This window comes from Oreochromis niloticus, unplaced genomic scaffold (genome assembly GCF_001858045.2).
Source record: "Oreochromis niloticus isolate F11D_XX unplaced genomic scaffold, O_niloticus_UMD_NMBU tig00000717_pilon, whole genome shotgun sequence".
NCBI lineage: Eukaryota > Metazoa > Chordata > Actinopteri > Cichliformes > Cichlidae > Oreochromis > Oreochromis niloticus.
In genome coordinates, this window is record NW_020327221.1 from 53539 (window position 1) to 81274 (window position 27736).

General features: G+C 42.0%; 1 protein-coding gene across 1 annotated transcript; it reads right to left on the reverse strand.

Annotated features, from left to right (window-relative positions):
- Positions 1-9743: 9743 nt before the first annotated feature.
- LOC102082237 (immunoglobulin superfamily member 11) lies at positions 9744-26480 on the reverse strand. The gene is made up of 3 exons (XM_019355745.2): positions 25910-26480; positions 10323-10664; positions 9744-10150 (listed from the first exon to the last, which is right to left on the reverse strand). Exons 1-3 carry the CDS (start codon positions 25944-25946, stop codon positions 10023-10025), a joined length of 507 nt encoding a protein of 168 aa, XP_019211290.1. The 5' UTR covers positions 25947-26480; the 3' UTR covers positions 9744-10022.
- Positions 26481-27736: the final 1256 nt, after the last annotated feature.

The window sequence follows — 27736 nt, forward strand, 5'->3', positions numbered from 1 at the left end:
CGTTCGGTCTCTGTAATCCTGGTGCTGTTTTTCAGGCTGGTCAGAGCCGTTCTCATACATGTGGACCATGTTGTATTGAGGTTCAATGCGCTCCCATCTCACTCTAACATTTTCAGGCAGGTTTTGTGTGGTTCTGAAGGGCAGCTGGACAGACTCCGCCCCCTCCTCCACCTCCACCTGACAGACTGAGAGGACAACAAACACAACATGAGCTGTACAAAGTGTGATTGGTGTTGACAGAGCAGCATCATGTGACTCTTGTTCTGCACTAAATGAAGCGATGGAGTGGCGCCTCCTTCAGGCAGAGAAACAGCTCATGGAGAGAAATAATTATTAGAGCAAAAACAAGAGTGGAGCTGCAAATAAGGCCGAGAGGAACGCTGCAGAAAACTGTTCATGTGTGAATTCATCACTTCATAGATTTATTTGAGCACTAAAATCAGAGCTGCTTCTATTTCTAATATGACAGCTGTACATTAGAGCTGGAACACTTTAAATGTGAGCCATAAAAACATGATACTCTACAAGTGCATTCAGCTCTGACACTGTCACATCATGAAGGAGACGTGGAAATCACTTTGTTACACAAATCAAAGTCAAATCAATTCTATTGATGGAATATTGTGTGATCAATAGACTGATCAGTTTCTAATCTGTCATCTATCAGCTGGAAATCCAGCAGTGTCAAACAGACTTGGCAGCAGATTAGGACCAAACACAAACACATTGAGACTTTTTCTTCATCAGCAGTTGCAGGTAAATTGCAGCAACAATGCGACTCAGACAGTTTCTCTATAACTGCAGGGCTTCCTGCGCTGCTGTTAGTCAGATACGGATCAACAGGTTGTGGATAGAAAGCAGATTCCTTCAGCAGAGGATCCATATCACACTTGAAGCATGTCGTCGGGAAACAATCAGTGAAAATGGGACACTTTGAGCCAATTTGAGCCTCAAACTCTGAACATAACCTGCTGCAGACCAGCTGATGTGTTCAGTTACCATGGTGAGGAATTTCACAATAAAGGAGGCGTACGCTCTGTCTTTTCCCGGCCCGACGCTCTGGGACATTTTAGACAAGTTTCCTGGCAGAATACGATCCCGTCCGGAGGCCGACACCATCCTTATCCACATGGGCACAAACCGGATTCCAAACTTCAGCTCAAATTGTTTTGACTTCCTCTTTGTGACATAGATATGCGTACATGTTGGTGAGTCCAGCGTCAATTCACAGTTCTTACCGCATGACTGTGATTATCGTAAATGCCCCAGGACATCAGGCCGAGGAAGAGGAATAGTGACTGTTTTCTCGGGTATGTATAAATGTTAGCAGATGTCTCCATCATCCCCTTCCTCTAGCATTGAACTGAGCTTACTTGAGCTGGGCTCCTCCCATCAAGTGTTATGCATTGTTGCGGCCTGTGGCCATAAGAAGTCTGTGTGAGCTGCTGTGTTTCTGTCTCTTTACTGTGTCTTAAGACTCTCTGTAGGTCCTTCCCCTAATCAAGAGTAGTGAGCTGCTTATTGGACCATGGAGCAGCCGACTGCATTCAAAAAGCCGCTCTGACAGCTGCCGGGAGAGAGAGAGAAGCGAGCGAGGACATCGACAGCCTGGTGACATGCGTTACGGACTATATTAACTTCTTTGTGGAGAACACCGCACCCACCAGGACTGTACGGTGTTTCTCCAACAAGAAACCTTGGATTACCCAGAAATTAAAGCTGTCCTCAAGCAAAAGAGGAGGGCCTTCAAATCTAGAGACAAGTAGGAGCTGAAAAGTGTGCAGAGAGAGCTGAGGGGACTGATAAGGAGTTCTATGAAATATTTAACAGTGCAAATTCCTTGCTGACAGTTTAACCAAAAGGCATTTCCAGTGGAAACTGGCCGACATATCCTCAGCATAACCATGTATAATATCCACAAAACTTAAAAACAGGTTATACACACACAATACGGTAATATTATGTTGAAGCACAGTACGTATCACTCCGCGAGGCTCCTGCCTACGATAGCCATGAAGCTCCGACAATCCATCAAGCGGTGCGGGTTCGTAGCTTAGCAAAGTCGTACTAAAACATTTGACAGATTTTCGAGCGCCGTGTACCACATAAAATCGTTTTTAGGTCAGTAAACACAACCAGAATTCATACATAAGGCACACGGGATTATAAGGGGCACTGTCGATTTTCAGAAAAATCAAAGGATTGATTTTAAGTGTGCCGTATTTTCCAAACAACATGGTAATAACGACGGCCTGCTAGCATGCGCTACCAAAAATAGTGCTTTGTTGTGTATCTGACGGACGAAAGCTAAACCAGTTCCACACCACTGAAGTTGCAGCATTTTTACAAACCAATTCTGGTTCATCCGTTTCATTCAACGATCCACTTTCGCCCTCCTCATTCTCCGTTGCCATCACGCTTTTTCCGCCATGTGCGTATGAAAACAAAGGCACTGCGCATGCGCGTTTTACCCATATTCTATCGCGATATTTCATTTTCTTATCGTTGCCCAACATTATACCGGTATTACTGTGAACGGGATGATATGGCCCAGCCCTATTTTTAAGCATTTCTGCTATAAAACCCAGGCCGGGAAAATCTGCTTCATGTTTATCTGTGTTTTCTCCTCAGTTACTTTGACACAAAGACATCTGCTGTGATGCTTACACTTTTGATAAAGTCTCGCAAGTGTCAGCTTTCTTTTTAAAGATATAAAAATATAGTTATGTACTGATAAGTGATCAGAATTATAATATTTCTGACTGTCTGAGGCAAAATTTCCCTGATTCAAATCGAATTGGATCGAATCGTGGATTGAATCCATCCAGCCCTACTACAAACCTTTTCATCCAGCCACAAAGATCCCATGGGCTCCTCTGGATCATCACACTCAGCATTTTCACTCTTATTACTCTTTCACTTCACAATAAAAGCCTCATATTTATGGCTGCTCCACCCTAACATTTGACAACATCCAAATGATTGGATCAAAGTGTTTGAATGATCTCAGCAGCTTTAAAACTATTGATATTTATACATTTACATTGATTTGGACTAAACTAACAAAACTATTGATTTGATCCAAACTCAAATCATGCCAGAGGCTTTTATTTTGAAGTTAAGATCATTTTTAATGGTCCTCTTATTCTGTTCATTTAAACACACAGTTGCTCCGCCTGACATTTTTGGCTTTAAGAGAAAAAAAAAAAAATCAAAGAATTTATATTATTTGAATGAAAAGAAAATAGATTCAAACTAAAGGCTTTTAGAGAATAAACTCCTACATGACCTCTGACCTTTGACCTGTATCTACAGCACTGACCTCTGACTTTCAGCTCCACTTTTCTCTTCAGCAGGATGTTTTCCTCCCTGCTGTAGACGGTGCAGGTGTAGGTCCAGTTGTCTCCATCTGTGGGGTATTTCAGGGTCAGACTGAGGTCTCCAGTTTTCAGCAGGTCTTCATTCATCTTCGTTCGGTCTCTGTAAACCCGGTGCTGTTCTTCAGGCTGGTCAGAGCCGTTCTCATACACGTGGACCTTCCTGTTGTTTAGTGTACTGAGGATCGTGAAATTGTCCTTCCACTCTACTTTAGCATCTTCAGGCAGGTGAAGTGTGGTTTTGAAGGGCAGTTGGACAGACTCCACCCCTGAATCCACCTCCACCTGGGGGACTGAGAGAACAACAAAGCACAACATGAGCTTGGATGGAGACATTTGTGTTGACTCTAACAGGCTGAATGCTGCTGCTTCACTGGGAGCTCACTGTTAGATAGAAAGTGGTCAGTGTGAAGAGGTATGGAAGCCCATTTCCGACATAAACCCCCCCAAAAAACAAGTCTCCATAACTCGAAATTTCGAGTTAGTGCTGCCAGTCAGAAATCTATGTGAATGATGTAGTTTCCTTGTTACCCAGAAGCTGAAGCCCTCAGCTACAAGCGCTACATCTAAGCCACCAGTATTATAGCCAGTCAAGAATGCAGAAATTGCTGAATATTTTCAGTTTGGCTTCACAAATGATGAAATCCTTGTGTTATTAGCTGAATCACATGGCGTTGCTATCAGCAAACGTACTCTCGAAAGTGCCAATTTGTTGCAATTCGGTTTTGAGTGTGCATTCTTCTGCGCCATATTCTTCCGGGTAACAAGAAAATGATCTCATTCATGTAGATACTGATTGGCAATGCTAAATCGAAATTTCAAGTTACTTCTCTCGAAATTTTTGACTTACTACCTTGAAATTTTGAGAAAATGACTCAAAATTTCGAGTTATGCTTATCCTTTTCGGGGTTGCAGGGAGAGCTAGAGCCTATCCCAGCTGTCTTATGGCAAGAGGCAGGGTATACCCTTGACAGGTTGCCAATCTGTCGCAGGGCTAACACATAGACATAGACAACCATTCGCACTCACATTCACACTTATGGACAATTTTACAGTTTCCAATTAACCTAACCCCACTAAGTGCATGTCTTTGGACTGTGGCAGGAAGCTGGAGTTCCCAGAGGGAACCCACACAAACACGGGGAGAACATGTAAACTCCACACAGAAAGACCCCTGCCTGATGGTGGAATTGAATTCAGGACCTTCCTGCTGTAATTATTTCACATGCACTTGGGTTTTATTTCCTGTGTAAGAATATTCAACTTTGCTATCAATACATTTTTCAAAAAATGCCTCTCTTTGCAAAATGGGTTTAAAAACATGAACTACTCCCTGAGAAGAAAAATAGAAAATTAAAGGTTTGTTGTTCAAAAATAACAAATGTAATCCTAACATCTTTTCATTAACTGGTGTGAGCCTGCCTGCTGCTGCAGATCTTCTCAAAACTAGGTAGCAGTTTTGAGACTGCCACACAGCATAGATCTGTATTTGGTCTTGCTTGAAGCCACAGCAGAAAAGCCTACCTCGGATAAATAGAATGTGGCAAAAGGAAGAAGGATGCCCAGAACTCTCTTAAACAGCAGTGGGTAATCTTTGTCGAGTCCAATCCAAAATGTGTCCAGGGTCTTTGAATTAAATGGCATCCTCTTTGTTGAATCAGAGGTGAGATCAATGAACATTTCCTCCTCGGATGTGCCTAAATTGGCAGGGGGTGTTGCACTGAAGGGGTCACAGATCCAGTCATATTCTTCGGAATCTTGCACCAGGCAATATCTCTGGAAATGTTTCTGAAGGACAGACGTGTTTTTTCATGCATGAGATAACTGTGTTCTGCAGCTTGTTGTTGTCAGTGAATGATTTCAAATTCTCAAATACGTCCACATTACCATCTTTCACTTGCTGCTGCCACATCCCAAGTTTTCTATCAAATGATGTGACTTTAACTGCCAGATTTAAAAGGTGAGTGTTTGTGCCCTGCATCTTCAAATTCAGTTCACAGAGTTTCAGGAACATGTCACTGAGGTATGCCAATTTCATGAAAGTTGTTAGAGATAAATTTGTTTGTAAAGTCACTGCCATCGTGCTTCAAAAAGATGCAGATCTAAACTCACAGTTCAAAGACCCTGGACAGCACCATCCCACATGACAGCCATCGGGACTCGTGATACAGAGAGGCTGTGTGGTCGAAGCCCATTTCGTCGCACAGTGGAGAAAAAATCTTTGCGTTTTGATGTAGATGATTGTGGTGATGACATCAGTCACATTTGGCAATGCTTCATCTTCTGCTTTGAATTTGTGTGGGAACCCCGTCAAAATCCTGTCCATTATGCAAGTATTGTCCCAGCATTCTCTCATTTATTCATACCGCCCCCCCTACATGACCCCCTAAACTCCTACATGACCTCTGACCTTTGACCTGTATCTACAGCACTGACCTCGGACTTTCAGCTCCACCTTTCTCTTCAACAGGATGTTTCGCTCCCTGCTGTAGACGGTGCAGGTGTAGGTGTAGTTGTCTCCATTTGTGGGGTATTTCAGGGTCAGACTGAGGTCTCCAGTTTTCAGCAGGTCTTCATTCATCTTCGTTCGGTCTCTGTAAACCTGGTGCTGTTCTTCAGGCTGGTCAGAGCCGTTCTCATACACGTGCAACTTCCTGTAAATGATGTCATTCCATTCCACTTTAACGTCTACAGGCAGGTGAAGTGTGGTTTTGAAGGGCAGCTGGACAGACTCCACCCCTGAATCCACCTCCACCTGGGGGACTGAGAGGACAACAAAGCACAACATGGAAACATTTGTGTTGACTCTAACAGGCTGCTTCACTGGGAGCTCACTGTTAGATAGAAAGTCAGTGTGATCAGCTGCTGGATTCAAAGGCTTGAGCTCTGTGTGACATGGTTACCTGTCAGTATCTACAGGGGGATTCAAATATGAAGGAAACATGAAGGTGGTGCATTAGAAAAACTGCTGCTTTCAAGTGCAGAGCAACAAACTATTTGAACTGATCCAACTTTATTAACACAGACACAGATTTGTGGATCAGCTGCTGTTTGCTGCTATAGATATAATCCAGCTGATGTGGGAGAACTACATGTGACACTTTGATGCAGCCATGAATCTGACTGATTTCTTTCCATTTTCAAAGGTTGATGCATCAGTTAAAGTCCTTAAAAAGCTCAGAAATAAAGAGAAAGGTTGGTTAAAGCAAAGAGAGGCACTGGCAGCATTTAAGACACTAAACAAGAGAAACAGATCAGAGAACATCAGACTGAATAAGTGGAATAAAGTGAAACAGAGAACTAACGCTCCCTAAGAATGGAGCTGTCAGAGGAAGAGAGCAGCAAACTGAAAGTCTCTGTTAGCTGCAGAGCTCTGAAACTTCACACAGCTTTGGATGATAACATGGAGAAAGGATGTGGAGATTTTCACAGCTCTGCTAGAAATCATCTTCTAGTTATTGTGACTCAGATATGACTGATTATAGATGAGGACCAAAGAAGGTTTATACTGAGATTTGAACTGACTTAGCTTAGCCTGTGTTTTAGCCACATGCTAAACAAACACATGTTCAGAAACTAGAAGATGTTACCTTTCAGATGAAGTCTCACACATGAACTTTGCTCCTACAGTTCATCTGCTGAAGCTTTTACATTTGGCTGGAAATCAAATAAAAACCAAAACAGCCACAAACATCAGACATGCTGACACTGTAACATTATTGGATGGAGCCACTGAGACTGAACCACCATCATGAGTCTGACCTCTGACCTTTGACCTGTATCTACAGCACTGACCTCTGACTTTCAGCTCCACTTGTTTCTCCATCAGGATGTTTCCCTCCCTGCTGTAGACGGTGCAGGTGTAGGTCCTGTTGTCTCCATCTGTGGGGTGTTTCAGGGTCAGACTGAGGTCTCCAGGTTCCAGGACCTTCCTCTTCATCTTCGTTCGGGCTTTGTAATCCTCATGTTGTTCTTCAGGCTGGTCAGAGCCGTTCTCATACACGTGGACCTTCCTGTTGTTTCTGTCCTTCCACTCCACTTTAGCATCTTTAGACAGACAAACTGTGGTTTTGCAGATCAGCTGGACAGACTCCACCCCTGAATCCACCCCCACCCAGGGGACTGAGAGGACAACAAAGCACAACATGAGCTGTAGTGAAGGTTACTAATGTTCTCCTTATGACCTGTTACAGAGGAGTTATTCCTGTGCTTGTCCTGTTGGACCTCAGTGTAGACACAACATTTTACTACAAACACTAGAACACATCAGAGTTATTAATGGAAATTCACTGCAGTGGTTTGAATCATATCTGATAGATTCCAGTTTGTTTGTGTACATGATGAGTTTCCTTCAGACACAAAAATTATTCATAGATTTGTATCATTACCATGCAGATGATGCACATTTGATTTTTATCATTAACACCAATTAAATCAGTTACAGGATTTAAAGACATAAAAACCTGGATGACCTGCTTCTAAATTCATCCCATGGATCCTGGACTGTATATAAAAACAAATCCTATTGATACAGTTTTATTAACACGTGGTGTTTTTTCAAATGATATCAGTGTCCACTGTGTAATCGCTGCAGTCAGACAGCTGGAACAGAATCCACCTCTTTACTGATGAGGATGGAAATACTTTAATGATGTTTTGATAATAAACATGTGTCCATCAATAAATTTAGAGTAAACCACAGAAACAATGCTGGGGTTTCTCCTCAGCTGTCCAGCCTCCTTAAACAAAGAGATGCTGTCTGGGCTCAGACCAGAGAAACTAAATCTGAGGCAGACTGATTGATTTTTAGACCCTTTTTTTCTACCACTCAAAAACCACTAAACATCTGAATGATCCAAAAACAAATTAGGATAATAATAAAATCTTACTATGAGGATATATCCACCAAGATGGCTGCTTTTGTTTGAAAAGACTGATGTACTTTACTGAAAAATGTGACATTTTAAACTGCTTTATACATTTTGTTTCTTCAGGGTCTTTATTTGAATCTTTACATCTGATCTTAATGAACAGGAGGCTCTCTGTAACCACTCAAACTCAGTCTGTGCTTCAGGCCTTCAGCTTTTCTCCTCTGAGTGTCCTGGAGGTCCACAGGACCTTAAATCTGTTGGATCCAAATAAATCTGCAGGACTAGATCAACTTGATCCTTATTTTCTTAATAAGATGTTACAGCAGAACTGCTAACTTATATTTTTTATTTCAGCATTTGAACAGTGAGATCTCTGAAATATGGAAACCTGTCCATGTTCTCCCTTTGAAAAGAGACGATCCTTCAGATGTTCATAACTACAGGCCTGAATCTGAATTGTGTGTTTAGTCAACGTTTACAAAAAGCTTATTAGTGAACAACTAAAAAATGTTCTGTACAAAAATTAAACTCTTTCCCAGCATCAGTCAGGATTCAGAAAACAGCCCAATAACTGCTGCTGTTGAAGTGCTGAACGACATCATTGATGAGCTGCTCTTTGTTTTGGCTTATTGAAGGTTTTTCACACAGTTGTCATTTTAGTAAACAGATTAAACAATGTTGGTCTCTCTGTAAATGCTGTGAGTTTGTTTTTAACTCATCAGCTACAACTCAGTGTGTCCACGTTGTTTTATATTAGGACCGCTGTTCTTTTCTCTATAAATAAATAAACTTCATCTTTATGCAGATGACAGATTGTTCGTCTCCTTCAGTAAAACAAACCTGTGAATTTCTGAAGTCTTTGATGTTTTTCAGTCCCATTTAACTTAAGTTGGTGTTAAATGCAGAGAAATCCAAGTTCATGTTATTCTCAAACAGCAAAGAGTTGTTTTCTACGTCTCCTGAGAACAAACCCATTCAAAGGGCTGAAACTGAAGTGGTCACATCTTATAAGTATCTAAGTATCATTATAGATCAGAATTTGTCATTTAAAGCTCACATTGAAAGGATCGTGTCCAAGATGAAACTTGAAAATTTAAATTTTGGGCATAAATATTGTTTCTTCTCCAAGTGAGGAAAAACTTAATCTCTGTAACTGTTTATGTTTATTGGATCACAGTGATCTGCACCCATCCTGTAGCTACACAGGTTGGATACTGTCCATCGTTGTGCTTTATGTTTGATTGCTGGCTGTGGAAATTGTGTACATCACTGTTCTGTGTGCGCTGCTGCTAAATGTCCATCTTTGTATATCTGTAGATTTTCCTGTTTGTTTGGTTTTTATCTATAAATCCCTGTTTGGGCTGGTTTAAGTCCTTTTTTAAGAAGTGAGAGAACAGCTCTTATAGTCAGTGTGACACTCTTGTTATGATCTGTTACTTCACATGTTTGTGTTTCTTTACTTGTCATTTGTTGTAACTTCTGCTGGTCTGGATAAATTGCAGATAATGAAAGAACAGCTTGTCCACATGCAGCCTCTGTGTCAGATCAATGCAGTGAAGCACACACACTGTTTAGTAAAGTCATGTTGTGGAGCTGTTTCACTGATCAATGACTGAGTCTGAAGGAGGTTTTCTGACTTCTGGAACAAACCTGGAAGTTTCTCTTCAGCTCTCTGTATCAGCTGTTTGTAACTCTCAACTCTTTCAGCTTCTGGAACAAGTTTGTGTGAGCCACAGTCAAGGAGCCACCAGAGGACACCTGCTAACCATCGGCATTATGGGTAGTGTAGTAGGAGACACTCACCTGACATGAAGTACTGCCGGAAATGAAATAAAAGACCTCCAGAAACCACAAGAAGAACCAGGAGAACCAGGAGAGCTTTGGCCCAGGATGGAAACCGTTCTGTGGAGAAACACGAAGAACAACATTGACCTTTGACCTCTGACTGAATGAATTTAATGAATAGGCCTATATATCAATCAAAGAGCCAACATGGTTATTCTGACAGTGTTAAAATAATAAAGTTTTATCTGACTGATGTCAGATGTATCTACAGCAGGTGTTTGTTGCTGACCTTTGACCTGCAGCTGTACATCACTCCGACTCAGTTCACCTATAAAGTTTATAACTGAGCAGGTGTAGGTGGCGCTGTCAGACAGTTGGAGGTTGGTCAGGGTCAGGCTGAGGTCTCCAGCTTGCAGAGCGTCAGTCTTCATGGATGTTCGGCCGCTGTAACGCTGGTTTTGATCTTTCAGTTCGTCTCCTTGAAGCTGACGCTGGTGGACGGTTGGAGGACTGAGGTCGAGGCGACTCCACACCACTGTGGGGTCATCAAATCTAAAAGTGTTAAACTGACAGGGCAGCAGGATGAACGAGTCCCCCTCATACGACTCCACAGCTGAGGCATGCTGGGAAACTGAGGACACACAGACAGAGACTCCATGAGTCACTTTGAGGTAAAGATCAAGTTTAGACACATTTACAGAAACCAGGAGACAGAACGACAGAAACATTCAACATTTTAACAACTCACAGATAAAAAAGGAAGAGGCAGGAAGTTTAGAGGAAGTGGAGGAACGAGCTGATGTGAGGCTTTAAAAGTGATGAATACAAGTTTAAAGTCAGGTCTGTATCTAACAGGCTGCCTGTGCTGTGAGGATGGAGGGATGAGGACTCGTCTCTTTCAGTTTATTAAAAATCTGTCAGGTTAACTGTGGATGGTGGAGGACACTTGGCTGAGAGCTGAGTAGAGAGAATTACAACAGTCCAAACATGATGAGATGTTGGAGGACTTTTTCAAGCCTGTTTCTTATAAAAATGTGAGATATTTGTTTTATTTCTTAAGGGGCACATGAAACCTGACACAGATAAAGACTCATTTACAGCACTGAGCCCTGCTCATAGATGTAACTCTGTCTGTGAAGCTGGATTTAAGAAATAAGAGCTTAAAGTGAAGTTTTATAAACATGTTTGGCGCCATCTTTTGTCTGTACGGGACGTGACTTCATGTGGTTGGTTGGTTGGGGCTGATAGACTTACATTAGTTTATGTTAGCTAACTAGTGACTGGATCAATAACTCAGAGGAAAATAAGGACACTGAAACTCTGAATCAGTTTAATGGGATCACTTTAGTGCTGCAACAATGAGTTTGTGTTAAACCAGGATAAACTGTCCACTTTACTGTCTGTTTAGCAGTAAGAGGCTGTTCGCTGCTCTTTCTGTATAAAACACTTTATAAATGAGGACTGTGAGCAGGAGAGCCTGTTGGATCCAGCAGACCGTCACTCCAGGTTTTCCTCACCAGGTCAGGTGGACCAAGATGTGCAATCAGCGGTATTTTATGGGATCAAATATGATCTCCGTCACCAACACCACAGGTTAATACATGCACATCACAGCAAATACATAACAGCTTCCTACCAAAGACGATTGGAAACCATGACATCCAACAGCATGTCAGCAGAGGAAATAAATCTCCTCGTTACAGTCTCCTTCACTTACGTTTGGGCTTCACTTTTCCTCACTTCGAATATGAAGTAATCCGGTCAGTGAGGTGATGGAGGAAAAAACAACAGGTCTCCAGAAAGTGTGCCATCTCTTCCTCTGAGCCTCCATGTTTTTCTTTCCTTCGCACACATCGACCTACACAGTTATATTTGTGCTGTGATTTGCACGTAGTAAGCTGTGATGTTGTAAACTGTCTGCATGTGTTTGGGAAGAGAAAGATTATTTACCGCATAAAACAGCACAGACTGCATCAGCTGATTGCGCCGCTCTGCCAGAGGAGGAAAAATCAGTTTCCGGGGAATCACCTGTCTCACACAGGCTCTCATTGATCCCATTAAACGGATTCAGAGTTTCAGTGTCCTTATTTTAAATAATAAATAAATAAGTTTTTTATTTATATAGCACCTTTAAAGACAGAATCACAAAGTGCTGCACATAAGAGAGTCATCAAAAGATTTAAAAAGAGAAAATAAAACAGACAAAAAATTAACCAAAAGCAGTTTTAAAAAGGTGAGTTTTGAGTCGTTTTTTAAAAACAGCTACTGAGTCCGCAGTTCTTAATGTTTGGGGGAGAGAGTCCCACAGTCTCGGGGCCACACTGGCAAAAGCTCTATCACCCTTAGTCCTCTTAGTATTTTTCATAGCAAGTAAGCCCTGATGAGATGACCTCAGAGACCTGCTAGGGACATGAGGCTGTAGCAGATCAAAGATGTAGGCAGGTGCCAGTCCGTGCACAGCTCTGTAGGTCAAGACCAGGATCTTAAAATCAACTCTAAATTTAACAGGAAGCCAGTGTAACTGAGATAACAACGGTGTCACGTGTGAGTACTTGGAGGATTTTGTCAAAAGCCTAGCTGCAGCGTTTTGCACAACCTGCAGACGATCCAGAGAACCTTTGCTTAGACACATAAACAGCGAATTACAATAATCCAAGCGTGACGAAATAAATGCATGTATAGCAATCTCCAGTTCAGAGCGAGATAAAATCGGGCTTAACTTAGCCACATTTCTTAAATGATAAAAACAAGACCGAACCAGAGATTTGACATGCCCATCCAATGTGAGACTCAAGTCAAAGGTGACACCTAAATTCCTGTCAGAGGATTTAACACAGAGTGAGAGAGGACCAAGGGCTTTCACTATCTGCGATAAAAATCTATCAGGGGCGCATACGAGGACTTCGGTTTTCCCCTCGTTGAGTTGGAGGAAATTTGCAGCCATCCAACGTTTGATCAAATCTAAGCAGTCATTCAGACGCTGAAGCTTCGATAAATCTTCGGGCATAAAAGAAACGTACAACTGAATATCATCAGTATAACAATGATAAGAAATATCCCCAAAAGAGCCCATTATATGCTGGAGGGGGAGAAGATAAATTAAAAACAATAAAGGCCCCAAAACTGACCCTTGAGGGGCACCATAAGTAAGGGAGGTAGAGGATGACCTAAAATCGGAGACTGCCACAGAAAAGGATCGGTGATGGAGATAAGAGGAGAACCACTCTAATGCAGTTCCAGATACACCAACCCAATTTTTCTGCCTTTCAATGAGGATGTGATGGTCAACTGTGTTGAAAGCTGATGTGAGGTCCAACATGAGTAGAACAGAGCATTTTCCTGCATCATTATCCATCAAGATATCACTTGAGACCCTAAGAAGAGCTGTTTCCGTGGAGTGAAATTGACGAAAACCGGACTGAAACTTATCGTAAATGCCATGTTTATCTACAGCTGCCATAAGCTGCTTAGCCACAACCTTTTCTAGAAGCTTATTGATTAACGGTAATTTAGAGATAGGTCTGTAGCTGCTCCAAAGAGAGGGGTCTAGCTGACGGTTTTTTTAAAAGTGGGAGAATAGCAGCGTTTTTAAAATAAACCGGAACTATACCAGATGCCAGTGAAGAGTTGATTAAAGTGAGCACACATGGGCCAATAGACTGGAAGACATTTTTGAATAATGATGCAGGTATAATGTCAAGTGAACAGGAAGATGCTTTTACTGAATTCACTAATTTCACTAGCTCAGGTAGTGAAACAGGAGAGAAAGTATCCAAGATAATGGGCCGGGATGGGGTAGAGATCGAGAAAACAGGTGCTGAGTATGTAAAACTCATTCTCACGTTATGAATTTTTGCAAGCAGAAAAGAGAGAAAACTGTCACAGTCCTCGTTAGAAAAAATAGGGGCCGCAGGCAGAGCAGGAGTAACAATGTCACTAATGGTGTTGAATAGCACCTTAGGATTGCCTCTGCTCTTTGTAACCAAGTGTGAGAAATGGGCAGCCCTCGAATACTGTCATTTAGCCAAGGAGGAGATTTAGAGGCAGAAACACTCCTCGTCTTAACCGGACAGATTTAATCTAAAATAGAAAGGCAGTAATTATTAAAAAAACTGGTTGAGAAATCAACACCATTTTGAGGAGATAGCTGTAAGTTAAAAGCATCCACAAATTTCTCCGCTGTGGAGGAGTTTAAGATGCGAGAGCTAACCATCCGTCTGACGGGGGATAAAACCGCGGTCAAGTGAGCCGTCATTTGTGAGCCGCGGTCAAGCCAGCCGCTTCTTCTCTGCCGCATAAATTTCCTTGCGCTTTTACACCAGTCTTTACGGTATCGCCTTTTCGCTTTATATCCCGATTGAAAGCCTAGACCCGCGCGCACACTCACACGTGCACGCGCGCACACAAATTGCAATGGAACAGCCCAATACAACCATCGTGACAGTCTGGTTGCATATTCAAAAATTCATTAAAAATCATCCTTAGTAGTTGATGTCCAACTTTCAACACATCCCTCCTCTGGGACACCTACTGTACCTCTGTGCCAAGTTTCATCCAGATTCACTGTAGAATTCCTCAGATATTAAAGCAAACTTGTATTCAATGCAATACAGTCAATACAATGGAATTATTTCAATTTCAAAAATTCATTAAAAATCATCCTGAATAGTTGATGTCCAACTTTCAACAGATTCTTACTCTGGGACACCTACTGTACCTCTGTGCCAAGTTTCATCTCAATCCGCTGCATCAATAATTGTTTAATATTGATGGATCAAAAGTGTTGCTGAGAGAGTCATGACAGGGACTATAAAGAGACAGCATATTTCAACCATATTTGCTTGTCTTCACTGACTCGCTGTGAAATCCAGATTTTAATTTTGGAATATTAGGTGTACTTGTGGTTCCTATAAAATTTTAAGGTTGAACAGGAATCAGAGTCTTGATCTCTCAGGCCTCTCTTCTGTGGATGCAGCTCACATCATTCTGTACAATACGATAATTTTTAATTCTACAACTGTTTATAACCTGCATAGTTCACATTTCTGTATAGCTGTATATCTCATATTTCTGTAGTTTTTTTATTTCATATTCTGTATAGTTTTTCATATTTATACCCTTTTCATATCCTGTACATAGCTTGTACTCACTACAGCCTGTACATACTTATAGTTATAGCATATTCATAACATACTTCATACCGTGTACATTATAACATACCATAATAGACCCATTTCTGTAATATACTTACACATCTATACTATTGCTAATATATATTGTAATATATCCATATCACTAAAGCACTTCTGGATGGATGCAAACTGCATTTCGTTGCCTTGTACCTGTGACATGTGCAATGACAATAAAGTTGAATTCTATTCTATTCTATTCTATTCTATATTAATTCAGAAGACAAACACCCATCTCTGCTCTTGTTATTAGCATTAAAACCCTCAGTTTTGACAAATAATACAGTTAGAGTGGATCAGGTGACCCTGAATCTTCCCTTATTTGTGCTGCAATAAGCCTAGGCTCTTGCGGGTTTCCTGTGATGTATGAATTTTTTCCTTCTTTGCTCGATCTGTGTTTATACACCTCTCTGCATTTAATCATTAGTTAGTATGTATCTCTTGCTCTCTTGCACAGTGTATATGTTGTCCTGTCTCCTTTTCATCAACCTCAGCCAGTCATAGTAGATAGCTGTCTCTCCTTGAGCCTGTTTCTGCCAGATGTTTCTATCTCTTCAAATGGAGTTTTTCCTTCCCACTCTCACTAAATGTTAGCTCATATGGGGTAATTAAATTGTTGGGGTTTTCTTTGTATTATTGTTGTGTTTTTACCCAGCAACATAAAGTGCCTTTAGGCGACTGCTGTTGTGATTTGGTGCTAAATACATAACATTTTACTCCTAACACCGGAATTAATTAAATTGTATAAATTCAAATTATATATTCATTGTGACATACTCCTTGTCTTTTGAAATACTTTATTTTCTGTTTTTGGACACCTTTTAAAACAACATTCAATATTGCAGGAACAGAAGCTCTTCTATTTCATGAACTACCAAACTTACTGGTAGTAACACACACTGCAACTTGGAAACACCAGGGAACACTTAATTAAGGCCCAATACACAATATATAGGTGAATTGATTTTGCCTCTTCACCACATATGACACTGGATACTGTAGCTCCTGTGAAAAATAAGGCCTCAAATCAGAAGTACTTGACCCCGTGGTATAATTCTCAAACACGTAGCCTAAAGCAGATAACTCGTTTGTGTGTGTTTGATTAGTTGAAGTCTTTGTTGTGGAGTCTGACAGCAGTAGGGAGGAAAGACCTGCAAAATCTCTCTGTCCCACACTGTGGGTGCCGCAGCCTGCCACTGAAGGAGCTGTTCAGTGCTGTTAGAGTTTCCTGCATGGGGTGGGAGGGATGAAAGCTTAGCCACCATTCTCCTGTCACTCACCACCTCCACTGGGTCCAGAGGGCATCCTAGAACAGAGCTGGCCCTGCAGATCAGCCTGTTCAGTCTCTTCCTGTCCCCAGCAGAGATGCTGCCGCCCCAGCAGACCACACCATAAAAGATGGCTGCAAAACATGCTGTAGGTATTACAGGTACTGTGCTGCAGTGGTTTGTATCATATCTATCTAATAGACTCCAATTTGTACATGTAAATGGAGAGTCCTCTTCACACACTAAGGTCAATTATGGTGTTCCACAGGGTTCAGTGCTAGGATCAATTCTGTTTACATTATACATGCTTCCCTTAGGCAGTATCATTAGAAGACATAGCATAAATTTTCACTGCTATGCAGATGACACGCAGCTCTATCTGTCCATGAAGCCAGGTAACACACACCAATTAGTTAAACTGCAGGAATGTCTTAAAGACATAAAGACCTGGATGGCCGCTAACTTTCTGCTTCTTAATTCAGATAAAACTGAGGTTATTGTACTCGGCCCTGAAAATCTTAGAAATATGGTATCTGACCAGATCCTTACTCTGGATGGCATTACCTTGGCCTCCAGTAACACTGTGAGGAACCTTGGAGTCATTTTTGACCAGGACATGTCCTTCAACGCACATATTAAACAAACATGTAAGACTGCTTTCTTCCATTTGTGCAACATCTCTTAAATTAGAAATATCCTGTCTCAGAGTGATGGTGAAAAACTAGTTCATGCATTTATTACTTCCAGGCTGGACTACTGTAATTCATTATTATCAGGAAGTCCTAAAAACTCCCTGAAAAGTCTTCAGCTAATCCAAAATGCTGCAGCAAGAGTCCTGACAGGGACTAGAAAGAGAGAGCAGATTTCTCCTATAATGGCTTCAGTTCATTGGCTCCCTGTTAAATCCAGAATTGAATTCAAAATCCTGCTCCTCACATACAAGGTCTTAAATAATCAGGCCCCATCTTATCTTAATGACCTTGTAGTACCATATCACCCTATTAGAGCACTTCATTCTTGCACTGCAGGCTTACTTGTTGTTCCTAGATTATTTAAAAGTAGAACGGGAGGGAGAGCCTTCAGTTTTCAGGCCCCTCTTCTGTGGAACCAGCTTCCAGTTTGGATTCGGGAGACAGACACTATCTCTACTTTCAAGATTAGGCTTAAAACTTTCCTTTTTGCTAAAGCATATAGTTAGGGCTGGACCAGGTGACCCTGAATCCTCCCTTAGTTTGCTCCCTAATGTTTGCTTAGACACCTGTATGCTTATATTGTTTATTATATCCCAGAAACATTAATGTTAAAACTTGTGTTCCTATGTCTATATATAAGTTTATTTTCATATCTCTATATTAATCTATTTATAGCTCCATTCCCTCACTTCATTTTATACAATTGCTTTGTTCCTGCATGAGAGCTATTTAAAGTGGTTTCACACACAGTGCCTCCAGATGAATACAGAGTAGTTTTGGACAGCAGAGGGTGGAGAATGGTATTGCTCTCTGTGTGAAAAATAACTACTTATTTGAAATGAAGATGAATGTATGTTGTCAAGGCAAAAAAAAGTTTGTTCTTTTAAACAGTACATTGCATAATGACTGAAAATGCAACGTACTGTTTATAGGGCGATCATGGCTCAAGAGTTGGCAGTTCGTCTTGTAATTGGAAGGTTGCCAGTTCGAGCCCCGGCTCCCACAGTCTCGGTCGTTGTGTCCTTGGGCAAGACACTTCACCTACTGGTGATGGCCAGAGGGGCCGATGGCACAATATGGCAGCCTTGCTTCTGTCAGTCTGCCCCAGGGCAGCTGTGGCTACAACTGTAGCTTGTCTCCACCCGTGTGTGAATGAATAGTGGAATTGTAAAGCGCTTTGAGGGTCTCGAAAAGCGCTATATAAATGCAATCCATTATTATAAGATAGGGGAAACCTGCAGTCAACTGAGACCGCAGAAGTCACTTGGATGAGTGACGAAACTTTTCTCCCATTGAAAACACTACGTCCAGATGTACAGAATCAAACTTTAGGGATTTAATTACCTGGATGATTGAGCATGCATCAAGACATTCTCCGTGTTGTTTCTGAATTCTTTGTCACCTTATGAATAATGTATATAATTTTGAATAATTTCATGTAAATTTAACTATTATTAATAGAAACTGAGGAAAGAATGTAATTTGTTTTTACACTTCTTGATACTTGGATATGGGGATTAATAGGTAGTTATTTATATATTTTCATTATGTTCTGTAATTCAAACTGTAAATTAAGCTTGTTTGGTTATATTTTTTATTGCATTCTTGTATTTTTTCATGCTTGTACTTTTAATACATTTTTGATAACATAAAAATAAATTCTGAAACAAACCTGCATTTTTCAATACAAAATTCACTGATATTTTCAAAATTGATTTGGCATGCAGTGTTACATTGGTAAAGTATAATATATTGCATTAGAAACTTTCACAGGATCAGTACTGGACTATATCAAGTTCTGTATTGCAAATGTGACTGTGGACAAAAGCATTCGGGTTTTCCCAAACCAAAAACCCTGGATGACCAGCGAGGTCCGCTCACTCCTCAAAGCCCACGATGCCAACTTTAGGTCTGTTGACAGAGCTCTGTACAGGGCTGCTCGAACTGACCTGAAAAGGGGTCCCACCTGTCCAGCAACAACAAACGGGAGGTGTGGCAGGGAATGCAAGACATCATAAACCACAGAGGCAGAACTGTGAAAACAGAAAACCTGAGTGTGGAGCTGGCAGAGGAAATAAACAGCTTCTTCGCCCGCTTTGAAACACCACAACAGCAGCATTCATCTGCCTCAACCCTGCTCCCATCCTCATCCTCACCTGGTTCCTGCACTGCTCCACTCACTGTAACAGAGCACCATGTCAGATGTGTGTTCCTAGCAGTGAACCCCAGGAAGGCGGCCGGTCCAGACAGAATACGTGGTAAAGTGCTAAGAGCATGTGCCCACCAGCTCACCCTCATCTTCACCAGAATCTTCAACCTCTCACTGGATGAAGCAGCCATCCCATCCTGTCTAAAATCAGCCACAATCATCCCAGTGCCAAAGAAGTCTCCCATCACCAGCCTGAACTATTATTGCCCTGTGGCCCTCACACCGGTAATCATGAAATGCTTTGACAGACTAGTCCTTCAGCACACCAAGGATTACCTCCCCCCAGAATTCGACCCCCACCAGTTTGCATAGCGCGCAAACAGATCCACAGAAGACGCCATCACCCTCCACTCGGTGCTGAGTCACCTAGAACAGCGGCAGAGCTACGTCAGAATGCTCTTCGTGGACTACAGCTCAGCCTTTAATGCAATCATCCCAGACATCCTCTGCTGACCTTCCACCACTCGCCCATTGAGAGCCTGCTAAGTTATTGCATCACAGTATGGTACGGCAGCTGCACTAAGGCGGATAGAGCCAGCCCCCCAGCATGTTTGCAATGAGTAGGAGATGCTCTGTATCTCACTGTACAACTGTATAGTGACAAAGGTATTCGATTCTATTCTAAAAATTGCTATAAACAGAGGAACCCAAACTGATGAAAAATGGTGATTATTGTTTTTTCAAATGACTATTTTTAGTGGATTTTTGATATAGAAGCAGAATGACAGAATGTTAAAAGAAGTTACTTTTAGTTACTCTAAGCTGGGAATTGCGTTCTCTGGCTGTTCAAAGCCATGGAACTTTAGACTTTCCAAGCAAATAATGATGGCAATACTGATGTTCTTTTCAGTACATTTTACTTCATGTTCATTTTCATTTTTATGATGTTTCTATTTTTACATAATTCCTCCCACATAGCAAAATTGGTACACAATGTGCTTACACATGGCCTGTGTACCACAAAGAATGACGGCCCTTTGGTGGCCCAGATCTGGTTTACCAAAAGTGGCCCACACATCGGCCAGCACAAGGCCAGTTGCAGACACCCTACTGACCCAGAACACTTTCAGCTCTGGCCCCAGATGTCAGCCTAATGTGTACCTTAATCAAGCCATGTAATAACAACATGTGCTGGAACATAATAGTGCAAAAGTAACATGACGAAACTCTGTTCAGACAGTGAATGGACTGATTCTTATATAGCGCTTTTTTACTCTCCCATATTACTCAAAGTGCTCTATACAACATGTCACATTCACCCAATCACACACTTTCTCTAAACTGAGTGTTTCCTAACTACATTCACACTCTTGACACGCAGACTGGAGGAGCCAGTGAACCACTAACCTTCCGATCAGTAGGTGACCTGCCCTACCTCCTGAGCTACAGCTACCAGGTGGTAAACATGAGTAAACCCTCACTATGTTTTGGATAAAGTGTACACTCACAAACTTGACAAACCTGCATTTGAAACGTTGGCTACCATAGCAGTATAGTATTGCAACATGGCATTTGGATCTTCTAACTAAAACAGGAAAATAGGAACATAAATAGTGCCATCATTGCCAGACCTGGCCCACATCTGGTTGACATACACCCTGCCATGACACCAGTCAGTCAGAAGTGCCAGCTTGATGCCGGATCCAGGCCAGACCTGTTTTCTATGAGCCTGGGCCACATACAGCGAACCACAATCAGGCCAGATATAGCATGCCATCACATAAACAGTGCCATCTACGCCAGGCCTGGCCCATATCTGGATGACATACCACTTACCATGCCAGAAATCAGCCAGCAGTGCCGGCTTGACACCAGATCCAGGTAGGACCCGTCTGCTATGTGGGATGACTTGTTCTTTTGGCGTTTTAGTTGTGGATTATGTTTGGGCTGTGTCTCTTGCCCTTTCAGTATAGTATTGTTTTCTTGTGCTTCTAAGTGTCCCTTTGTTTCCACTATGTTTCTTTTTAGGTTATGTAGTATGGGTTAGGGATATTTTGTATGTTGTTTTTGTTTAATAAAACCGCTTTTTGGATTATTCCCTGATGCGCCTGAGTTCTGTTATTTAGTGTCACTTTGAAAGGCACACAGCCAGCCTTGAAAAATAATTGTTCTTTCAATTTTTGATAAAGATTACAGCGGATTGAGATGTAACTTGGCCCAGAGGTACAGTAGTTGTCCCAGAGAAAGAATCTGTTGAAAGTTGGACATCAACTATTCAGGCTGATTTTTAATGATTTTTTGAAATAGACATAATCCTACTGTATTGACTGTATTGCATTGGATACAAGTTTCCTGTAATTTCTGAGGAATATTACAGTGAATCTGGCTGAAACTTGGCACACAGGTACAGTAGGTGTCCCAGAGGAGGGATGTGTTGAAAGGTGGACATCAACTACTAAGGATGATTTTTAATGAATTTTTGAAATAGACATAATTCTATTGTATTGACTTTATTGCAGTGAATACAAGTTTGCTTTAATATCTGAGGAATTCTACAGTAAATCTGGCTGAAACTTGGCACAGAGGTACAGTAGGTGTCCCAGAGTAAGAATCTGTTGAAAGTTGGACATCAACTATTGAGGATGATTTTTAATGAATTTTTGAAAGTTACATAATTGTAGTGTATTGACTGTATTCATTGAATATAAATCTCCTGTAATTTCTGAGGAATATTACAGTGAATCTGGATGAAACTTGGCACAGAGGTACAGTAGGTGTCCCAGAGGAGGGATGTGTTGAAAGTTGGACATCAACTACTAAGGATGATTTTTAATGAATTTTTGAATATGCAACCAGACTGTCACGATGGTTGTATTGGGCTGTTCCATTGCAATTTGTGTGCGCGCGTGCATGTGCGCGCGGGTCTAGGCTTTCAATCGGGATATAAAGCGAAAAGGCGATACCGTAAAGACTGGTGTAAAAGCGCAAGGAAATTTATGCGGCGGAGAAGAAGCGGCTGGCTTGACCGCGGCTCACAAATGACGGCTCACTTGACCGCGGTGGGATAAAGGCTCATTAAAAGACAAGTTAAAAACAATAACATAGTGATCAGAAATAAAAATGTCCTCAGAGCAAATAAAATCAATATTCAAACCGAGAGAAAAAACAAGGTCCAGTGTGTGACCTTTGCTGTGTGTAGGACCGGACACATGCTGAGTCAAATGAAAAGAATCCATAATGTTCATAAAATCTCTGGCGAAAGGGTCGGAGTCATCATCAACGTGAATGTTAAAGTCCCCAACTATAAGCACCCTAGACAGCTTCATAAGAAGTCGCTGGGCTCCGATAAAAATAACCTGTTATATCCAGGTGGACGATACACCACAGCACAGTAGAAAGGATCCTTGTTACCAGTTTTGAGCTGCTGCAGCTCAAATGAGCGAAAAAGTCCAGTTTTCACGGAGCGGCAGGAGAAACGGTCCTGGAAGCCACGGCAAGCCCACCACCCCGACCAGTCAACCGAGGCTGGGTAATGAAAGTATAGCCATCCAGGCAGAGTTCAACAAGTGACGCGTAGTCTACATCCCGCTGCCAGGTCTCAGTCAGGAATAAAAAAATCGAGTTTTTTAGATAATATAAAATCATTCAACAAGAATGATTTATTAGAGAGAGATCGAGCGTTAAAAGGCGCCATATTCAGGGAGCTAGAAGCCTCATTATTTGCAGAGGCTCGAGTTAAGGGACGTAAATAGAATCGACTCACCGAGGGAAGAAAAAGCCAGCCCGCAGAAGAGTCTGGATAAACCCTCCTGGGGTGGCAAGGTCTCAAAGAGCTGGGCCCAGCGTATCCAAACAGGGCCGTGGAAAACAAGTCCCCCTCCATGGAGCTTTTCTGGGCACAGGAGACAACGCACGCTCGACGTCGCTTCCCAGCCAAGCCACGCCGCCAGTAAAGCCTGAGCTTCACCTGAAAGCCTTCTCTTCTCCCTCTCCTTCTCCGTGGTCTAGAAGGACCACTGAAATCGCCTGACGAGGATCCAGCTAATGGAGGAGGGTGGAAAATGCCAGAGGACGACGAGACATCGTGTGGCATCGTAGAAGATCGGAGGAATAGCAAAGCCAGGCGATCATACACCAGGGCAGCAAATACATCATTAAAACTGAGTGAGAACAGTAGAGCAGGAAAAAACAACACAACAGTAGTAGAGCACGACAAACTGCAACCGGCAGCGGCAGAGCCAAACACAGGCGCCATCATACCGGAACAGGTATGATCCTGTCACTAGTTAGCTAACATAAACTAATGTAAGTTAGTTAGCCCCATCCAACCAAACACATGATGTCACGTCCCGTACAGACACAAGATGGCGCCAAACATGTTTATAAAACTTCACTTTAAGTACTTAAATCCAGCTTCACAGACAGAGTTACATCTATGAGCAGGGCTCAGTGCTGTAAATTAGCCTTTGTGTTATTAACTGAAGAAAGTATGACTGTAGGACCTTTGAGATCTGTGTATCCAAACAGAGCTCAGGGTCAAAGGTCACACACAGGCTCTGAGTGGAAGTCCTGATGTTGGAGGACAGATTTTCAAGATTTTTTCCAAATTAAAGATTTAATGCAACTTAAAGAGCTCACATGTGAAATCAGTGAAGGAAGTTTGTGAATCTGATCTATTTAACATCAGATCAGCATCAGATTCAGATAACATCTGTGTTACTGCCATCAGTGCAACATACAGCTGTGTATCATCCACATGACAGTGGAAATAACAGTATTTACATCTGAGCTGATGGAAGGAGACGGAGAATAAAATGGGGCTAAGAACTGAGCCCTGATGAACTCCACATGAGAGGGAGGCTGAGGATGATCCTCACCACAGAAAAGGATCTGACTGATAATGAGAAGAGAAATCAGGAAGGATATCATGGTGGACCACATCAGATCCAGAACTGAGATCCAGAAGAATCAGCAGAGATCAGAGCTGTTTCTGTGTTGTGGGGAACAAACCAGAGAGATTTCTAGAAATATTTCTGCTGCTCATGTAAAGGATTAACTGAGAAACAGCAGACTTTTCAAAGTTTGAGATAAAAACAGGAAGTTTGAAGTTGGTCTAAGATGAGCTCAGACAGAATCCAGGAGGTCTTATTACCTGGAATAAAATCCTGGGGTTGTTCATCTTTCCCCCAGTTCCTCTCAGCTCTTCTGCTTTGTGTTTTTATATTTCTGCTGTATCACTGAGCCATGGAGGACATTATATTTCTGATGTTTCACCTTCAAAGGGGCGATGTCATCAAGGACAGATTTCCATGTACATACTGAAATGATCTAAGAGTCCCTGAGATCAGGGCTCTGAGGGCAGAGACAGCTAAGAAGCTGCTGCTGACTTTGAGTTTAGACGCTGAGATGGATGCAGGTTTGTGAGCAGGAAACAGAAGCAGGGATGGAAGATAAGATCCTCGTGACCACAGACAAGAACATCAAGCATGTCAACATGATTCAGAGAGATGCCAGAGAACAGCACACGCTCAGGTCACTGCAGAGTTTCACCTGCAGATAAAAATGTTTGGTGTCCACCAAAGGAAAATCAGCAGGACTGTGATTTTACAGCATTTTTATAAGTGCACTTTCATTTAAGCTTAAATACATTTGAGTTTGTCAAAGTGCCAAAATAACAGGAACACAAACAGACTGGTGTAAATTCAGCTCACACAGACTCTTTGTGTTCACTACATGCAGACCAGCTGTGCTCATATGTGCAGTTACAGCTCATTTAGAGGCAGGAATATCCTGCTATGTCCCTGTTAGGACCTGCTTCTTTGACTGCTCACCACTCAAACAGCTTCATGACATTAGCAGTAAGAGCAGATGTGGATCCACAGCAAACATGTATGTTGGTCAGAATCAATGAAAGAAGCTCAGAAAGCTCTTCAGTAAAACCAGTGTTAGAAATGAAACACACAGCACAGCATGCTGGGTAATTACAAGGACTCCCATCAGGCACAGGGAGGCACGTCCCCCTAACTACTCATGCTGATTAACACAACACACACATGTTACATGCACTTCTCTCCACGACCACTAGATGTCTCCACACTCTGTGCTGACTCCAATGAATGATCAGAGCTGCTGAGCCTGTTTGCAGACAGAGGAGCTCCTGGTGATCCGTGTGGGACTAAAAAGCTCTGATAACGTCCATCCAGCAGCTGATAACAGGGACATTTGGTGCCATGTCAGAGCTGCACAGTCAATCATCAGTTTGGCTCTTTAGTTTGAAGAGTTCAAAGCAGCAGCAGAGAATCTAAAGTGTGTCACACAGCACCAAGTTTCCTTTGGTCACATATGAAACGTGAGTCAGAGCTTCAGCTACACAACAACACACACACAGCAGCTGATTGTAACATGAGCTCATCTGAAAGCCACCAAGAAGAATCCAGTGATTTGAAAGTTGCTGTTTTGGATTGTTAGTTTGATCTGAATCAGAATCCAGTGTTTGATGGAAATCTCCTCCTGCTGCACTTCAACACATTAAAGAGAGAGAGATGATGATGAGAGCAGAGAGAGGAAGGTGTACTTACCGTGCAGGAGGATCACAAACACCACAAACATCTTCATGTTCCTGTCAAACTCAGAGACTCTTTAAAAGCCCTTCAGGACATCAGCTCACAGCAGCTCTCACTTTCCTCTGCTGATCATCTACTGACACTCTCACACTGCTCACACTGTCACAGCTCAGAGTTCAGCTTCACACTTTGTTAAAGCACATCTGTGGAATGAAGTCCGGCCGGCCACAGATCACTTCTGAGGAAAGAGGAGGACGTCGGCTTTCCTCCTAGTTTCACGCCCGAGCGCTCCGATTGGAGGCGGCTGCTGCGGCCTCACCCTGACACGCACAAAGCTCCGCCTTCAGTCCTGACACTGAAACATCCACTGTAGCTACAATGATGCAGATGTGACCCTCAGCAGCTGGATTTCCTCTCCATAGATGTGTTTCCATGCAGATCATGGACATAAAGCAGCTCCAGGATGAAGAGTGTGAAAGAACTTCTTCCACTACAGTATTCATTACAGCACTGTGGCACTCCACAAACCCTCACACTGTCTCAATCCCTGTTTCCAGTTTGACTGAGAGAAGGCCTGAAGCTCAGCCAATCACGGGACAGGAAGTGATCAGCTGACACAGTGATTTGAAGCTGTCAGGGTGAGGCTGCTTCATGCAGGTGTGAAACTATGAGGAAGCTGAACACCTCCTCTTTCCTCAGAAGTGATCTGTGGCAGTCTGCCATCATGTTTGGCTGCACACACTAAATGTGACTCACTGAAAGCAAAACTACACGTACACAGGTGTTTATCAGGTATATTTAATTTTCTGTCACGGACTCAAACTAACAAATATTTTCAGACACAGGAAGATTTTTGTGTCTTTAAATGATATTTAATCAAGTTTGGATTCACACATTTGTTTGGAGGCACAAATGATTTCACACATTTGTAAATCTTAGTTTGTGCCTGATAAACACATCATACACAGCTGTAACCCAGAAAACACATTATATGCTGCGATAAATGCACTGCCCAAGTGTCCCCTCTCCCCACTGCCTTTCAGCAGCAAACAGGTCGTCAGAGGAGCCGATGTGATGATCAAGTTTAACATATATATAACAATATTGCCAAAGAGTGCCAAAGCACTTTAAGCAGAAGCACTTTCTCAGTAACTTATCTGTCTTTTACAACTGTGCTGCAAATAAAGAACTTTGTGTTCACAAGATTGTTAGTTAATCATTTACAAATCAATATTGTCTGTATGGGCAGCAATTTAAAAAAAAAAAGTGAACATATAAAACTGCGGTGTTAATCAATGTGACTGAAAACTCTGGGTGTGCCTAAGACAAAAAGGCGCACCAGTGCAACCATGACAAAAGTTAGTCTAGAGCCGTGTAATTAATTTACATAATGTGAGGAATAAAAACTTCTCCTCTTCTCCAGAGTTGGGCAGTAAGTACTTAAGTACAATTTTAAGGTATCTGTACTTTACCTGAGTAGTTTTTTTTCTAACTACGTTTTACTCCCTACAATTTTAAACACATATCTGAACTTTCTACTTCTTACATGTGTTGTGATTTTCCCAAGTGCATCATTACTGCTTTTGCTATAATGGTCATATTTTATTAGAAATTTATTAGTTTTTATTTTGAGATATTAGAATCAGAACAGAAAATAAGAAAGAAATTGGTGAAGAAGTTTAGAGAAGGAGAGGGAGAGAAAAAAAACACTGAGGATCTGCTCCAAACCTGCCCTGAAAAACAAAAACCCAGGCAGGGGCCTGACAGAGCCAGGGGGCCAGGCCCCACCAAGCAGCCATTAGCCAGTACACACCCAGAGGAGGGGGGCACCAGCCACCAACA